Source organism: Dicentrarchus labrax, unplaced genomic scaffold (assembly GCF_905237075.1).
Source record: "Dicentrarchus labrax unplaced genomic scaffold, dlabrax2021, whole genome shotgun sequence".
NCBI classification, from domain to species: domain Eukaryota; kingdom Metazoa; phylum Chordata; class Actinopteri; family Moronidae; genus Dicentrarchus; species Dicentrarchus labrax.
The window spans coordinates 11265467-11271609 of record NW_026136708.1 but is presented as its reverse complement, the minus strand read 5'-3'; the positions used below and the strand labels follow the sequence as shown (position 1 = coordinate 11271609).

Genomic DNA, 6143 nt, shown 5'->3' with positions numbered 1-6143 from the left:
TTCCTAATTATGGCACATGTGGATAAATTGAAAAAAAAAAAACTGAGTTTTTTTTGGGGGAAGGGTGGGTGGGGTCTTTATTGTATTGCTTTGCAGTAATTAGATTAGTAGATTATTGTAATCATCTTAGACCGGCTGCAAGTCTACTTCAAACTTCCCTTCCCTCTTTCTAATATTTTTCTGAAGTGATATGGTCCAGTAATAAAAAATCAAACATCAGAGTATGAAGAGATGAACATAAGTTCCAACTATTAATCATCTTGTGACCCCGATCCTCAGGTTGGGAACCACCATCTCAGACTACTACGTCACAAGGATGCCTATAATTTTTTTTTTTTAAATTGGTGATTTAAAAAGCAATCCACAGTTTATTACTGATATCACCAAATATGACCATGCTTACACTGTGTGCAGTGTGTGAAGGTGGGTAACAACAACACTGTAGTAACTGGTTGCAATCAATGGAGGGCGCCAACATACAAAAAAAAAAAGCATTTGTATCAAATGAAGCCTAGTTTTGTGGCTGGTAGTTGATAATTTATGGCCAATGAGATCTTTTTCTTAAGTAGCAACACCATAGTGTGAAAATACTTTAGTACAAGTAAAAGCCATGCAGTCAAAATTTCACTTAGGTAAATGCATACAACTATAAAATATGCTACTCATACAATATTCCATCTCATAATAATGTTCAAATATTGGATCATAATTACTGGATGCATTCATTACCTTCCTGTAGCAGCTGGTAAAGGTGGAGCTCATATTAATTTATATACTGATGGGGGGCTTGTGATCAGGTCTCATCTTGACCTATAATAATACATTATAAATATATTTTTTTGATTATATTTTGCGTTATAATTCAGAATCCATCGGAACTTATCTCTGAAACATGGTGGAGTAGAAATATAAAGTAGTACCCTCAAGTAAAGCCCCTAAAAACTGTTTAAGTACAGTACTTGAGTAAATGTACTTAGTTATTTTTCACCACTGGTTGTGTTTTATAACACATATCTGTGATCCAGCCACGGAAAAAAAACAGGGAATGATGAGGGAGTCCATAACGATATTAACTTACACTTTTAATTATATCAATAATTAAAACAACAAGAGTTGTGTTCAAAGCAGCTCAATAATAATCACGTTAAAGGGATAATGCAACCTTTTTTTTGTTTAAGACAAAAACTTGGCAACGGCGCATCCACCACAAGTCAAAACCACAGACAAACTCCTACGAGGCAAAAAGCTCATTATCCATAAACTCACTGGTGAGTGTAAACGTCCCGCACACTGCAATAAGGCTGTAATGGTTCCTCATTAAGACCCCCCCCCCTCACATTGGAAGGAGGCTGCTTATGGAGGTTGGAGGACACGCCCTTAACTTTGGGAGCGGTGCAGTAGGTGCACATGCTGCTCCTCTGCCGGTTATCAGTCTCTGTGGGGGGAGAGCAACCGAGAGCCATTCAGGGGTGGGAACTTGAATCCGTGAGGTCTCTCTCTCTCTCTCTCTCTCTCTCTCCCCTCTCCTACTCTCTTTCGCCGTTTTCTTCTTTGGCGTATTCCGCCGTCGAGCTCAGCCTGCTGTATTTACCTCCCTGTGGTCCCGGAGAGACAAAAAAAAAGAGGGAGGGTGGGGGGAGAATCCACCTGCCGGAGAGCAGACACACCTCGGGATGGATGCCCTCAAATCCGCCGGCAGAGCGATTATCAAGAGCCCCGGAGTTCCGCGGCACACATGGGGAACTTCAAAGCACGAAAGTGAGTGAGACAGCGGAGTGTGTTGGAAATGTTTGGATGTGGTTACGGTTGTTGGAAAAAAAAAAAAAAAGGTTCTGGTGATGTAGCAAAAGGCAGTGAAAATGTACCAAGAGAGGGAAAGAAGGACAGTGTGTGCCTCTGGCTGTTCGTAGTGAGCCAGAGGACTGTTGATGGAGCTTGTGTTTGTCTTGTTGTCAAATGTAGCTGAGCTGTGGTGTTAAAGAAGCTGCACCTTTACGGGCTGTAGGTTGGTTTTATTGGTAAGTCTCAGTGGGAATTGCTTTACTTCACTTCCTTCTAAAGGGATCTGGTTTGTCTATAAATTAAAACGAGCTCGTTAAAACTACCGGAAACAAGGCAAATAATCCACTAGTCGATACACATGGAAATAATAAATTGGCAAAAGTTTTTTATAAGGATTGGTTGTTGTAATTGTTTCATCAAGCAAGAAAGGGCAAATTGCTGTTCTTTATGTGTGTGTGTTTGTGTTTTATGTGATGTTGAATAAAAAATGTAATATTTGGGGGTTGAAGTCATTTCAAGACATCACCTAGGCTCTTAAACGTGGACTAATTATCGAATAATCAATAAAATAATTTTCAGATTAACTGACAATGAAAATAATCATTTGATGCAGCTCTAAAGTCAAATACTATAACCAGAGATAAATATACTTAACTAAAATCATTTAATTTTAGACCCAACACTGAATATACCTTAAGAAATATAATTGGTATATTAGTCTATAGGGATTTATTTTGTTAGTTTTGGCACTTTTCTATCTCCCTAAGGCACAATCACAGTTATACTACAGTATATAACGGTGATTATGTAAGGCACAATCATAGTTATCCACAGTATAATACTTAAATAAAAATTCCTTTTAAAGGTGTTTTTAATCTGTGAAAGTCATGTAAGAAGGACCTGAGATTGATGGATAGATGGGGAACATTCAGTGACATACAGTACATTTAGATACAGTATAATTGCTGTTTTTCAGATCATTCAGTCACTGTTCTACAGACTGTGCAAGGTTGCTCCCTGGTTACTACAGTGTGAAGTACAGTGTGTTGTGAGCACTAACTGAAGGGTCAGAGCAGCAACCTCATCACACCATCAGTGACAGGCGGAGAGTAAGGGGCTGCCCGCAGCTCTGCTGTCTCACTGATGTGTGAAGTGTTGTCTTGAACGCTCCCTCCCTGCAGCTACATCGCCTGCAAGCTTCTCGCTGCCATAAATGCTAGCACGCTGGTGTTTTTTTTGTTTTTTTTGTTTTGCCTCATCCTGGATTCCCGCTTAGAGAATAATCAGCCGCCCATGCCGGCTTCCATTAAACACGACTGATTAATTTCACAGCCAGGAAGATGTGCTTGGTTTCTTCCCTCTCTCTAGGAAATGTTCTACATACATTATTGAATACTGAGTATTGAGTCTGTGGGATTTAAAAGTTTCCTCATTGGATTAGGGCTTTAATGAGTCTCTCAGATGGCTTTGCATGCATTACGTTTCTGAAGATGTCAAGTGATGGGTTGTTTTAAATGGGTAAGGCTGTTGATGGCTGCTGGTCTAAAACTTCTGATCTTGGGGTTTTTTGTGGAAACATTGATGGATGGGAGTTGTTATTATTTCCCTCAACACTGCCAACGTCACCATATTCTCCATCATCACCATGGTGACTTTATGAAGACAAAAGCTGACAAACAAGCCATCCGCATCTTCCATTGAAAGACATTGTGTGTGTCACATTGCGTCTGCATTGTGCTTTTCTTCTCTTGCTCTCGTTGGCATCAGATAGAAGAGAAAAGGAAGGATGATCTCGTAAGAGCAGAATCCAGCTGGGTTTCAGCGCCTGATGACAGAAGCAGTTTGTGTCAGGGAGCCACCAGAGGAATCAGGCTGGAAAAATTTGAACACAGCAGTCACAAACAGTACAGACAGACAGGGTGACTGCTGATGTCCAGAAGCTACTTAGCAGGCAATTTGGAGAGAGGACAGCGTCTGTATGCCAGCGTGTGGCAATGCGTCAAAGCTGGCTGCTGGAATGCAAATAAGGCAATATTGCAGCTGCTTGGCACATTCACACAAATTAGGTGTGAGTAAAGTTTGGGAGAGAAAAAAAGGAGACAAATCATTTGTGACCTGTCTCCCGACTCGAGGAAATTTCATGCAGAATGTGGACGTTAATGACAATATGCTGTTAATTTCTGTATATTAACTGACCCTAGTAGTCAGACTGTTCACTAGTATGATTATGTAGAGACATAATGTAAGGACATGGTAATATAATGGAAAATCACAATAAATTTGAACTGCCATCAGGACATGACTTTGTGTGAAAAGATCACGTGTTAAATATGCTGTGTATGTATGTAAACATTAGTGCGTTTTTTTAAATGAGGCTGTAGTGTGAAGGTGAGATGAGACGCAGGTATTTGACTGGATGGTGAATTGAGAGCTGCACATTGGGGGGGGGGGGCTTGTACTAAACATACCGGCATACCAGCTACAGTACGGTTAAACATTCCCCCTTGACCCCTTCACCCCTTGACCATCCCTTATGTTGGTAAATGACCAATTTGTCTAAAAGGCCCCTTTCAGACACGCACCTCGTTATGTTAGTGGTAGTTTTACATGTCAGTCTAATGTCTGAAGGAGCACCCGAGTCACTATGTATGTCAAAGTAATGATGACAGTCTTACTGGGTCAAGTAACATTTCTGCAACATGTACAACACAGCACACGCGTCTGAATTAAATGCTGTTAACATTAAATAGGCTTCAACAGCAAGGTAAAATGCATAGAGATTACATGCATGCCTTGCAGTGTAATAACGCCATCCTATAACTATCACCATTTATGCACAAGGAAAATAAAAATGGGTTAATAAATCAGCCTATAAGTCTAAGAGAAAAGTTAAATGTGTATTAGCCATGTGAAAAGGTAGTCTTTTCTCAATAAACAGGCAGAATAATTCATTTTTACTCTACCTGACTAACATGAAAAGATCTATTTCTGGACATGTATGAAACCAGTCGTTAGTTCTTTGGCCAGCAGAAAACTGACATGTACAGCACTTTCCCATCGCCCCTTGTGGCCGTCCGTTGTCATCTGTTGAGGTCAAAGCCACTGGCAGGACGGAAGAGGACACAGCGTGTGCCTGGAGTACAAGCCATCCCTTCGGATCGTGTCACATAGCAGCAGTACAGGCCTCTCTGTATCTCAGAAGTCACACACACTTGCCCTTGGCACCAAGGACATCCAAGCTGTACAGTCCATGCTGTATGTAGCTTTGGGACGGACTCAGCTAAATCCAGTGAGACTCTGTCCTTTTTGGTTTAAGATTGTTCTTTTGTAATTATTTTAGTGGTGTAAATATCATAGCTTGCTTCTGCTGCACAACCATGTGATCAATATCAAAGAAAATAATGAAAATAACTAGCTTCATTTAATACACATCTCTCAAGTGTTAGATTCTGAGGCTTTATTGCTGTGAGGAACATGTCACAATATGCAGTTTGTATTGCTGTGCTTTGCAGTCCAGAGAAGAGCTTGATCTGAAATTAGTGGACTCAACAGTCATTAGGTCTCGACTGGTTGGAAACACTGGCAGTGAATACAGCCTGCAGTTCTATTATGCCTGACAGGGGCTTGACTGAATGACATAAAGGAGGCAGTGGTGTCAGTTAGCACTGGCCCTCGAGGAGCAATTATCACTCAATGGCTCGTTAGGACTCAGGAACCCATGAGTACTGCTGAGGAGGAGGAACAGCAGAAGCACTGGGAGCGTGTGGGAATATACAGGATAATGATAGAGGGAACGTCAGCAATATATTTGGAATGAGAGGGATGATGGCTGGGATTACTGTGTAGCAAATTACATGGGATTCTGTTGCTTTCAATGTGATGAAAAAGATGAGTTGATAATTGGGGACTGATGGAGCATTCGGATTTGTGTTATGATGCAGAATTAAAGTGTCAAAAAGGCTGCTTCGAGTACCAAACACAATATGATATGGCTGTGCACACTGGGAAGCCCATTTAAAGAGTGATTTTACTCCAGTTACATCATCTCCATTACCCAGCCAAGCAGATAGTTTGGTTTTTATCTGACATATGCAGTTCTGCTGTTAAAGCGAGTTTAATGTAATTTTGTTTACATTGCTCATAGAGCTGCAGCTAATGATTATATGCATTAATGAGTAATCAGCTGAATATTTTTTCAAATTTACTCGATTAATCGACCAATTAATCAATCCACAAATTGTTTCCAGAGATGGTCCGATACATTTTTTCCTTCCTGGTAGCAATTCCAATACCAAATAACGATCTGATACGTGTGCACAGACACGGGTATTTGACGACACCCGATATCCACATTTTAGGCA

The 6143-nt window shown here is 40.6% G+C and overlaps 1 protein-coding gene across 3 annotated transcripts in view; it reads left to right on the top strand.

Annotated features, from left to right (window-relative positions):
* Nucleotides 1-1169: 1169 nt before the first annotated feature.
* The window catches only part of si:dkey-71h2.2 (low density lipoprotein receptor adapter protein 1), a 46433-nt gene continuing 41459 nt past the window's right edge, over nt 1170-6143 (top strand). For 2 of the 3 annotated variants that reach the window (XM_051409491.1, XM_051409488.1), the window contains exon 1: nt 1170-1758. In XM_051409491.1, the coding sequence (XP_051265451.1) occupies nt 1674-1758 (85 nt within the window). In that variant the 5' untranslated portion in view covers nt 1170-1673. The remainder of the gene's footprint in view (nt 1759-6143) is intronic. The other variant, XM_051409490.1, reaches the window with a different exon arrangement.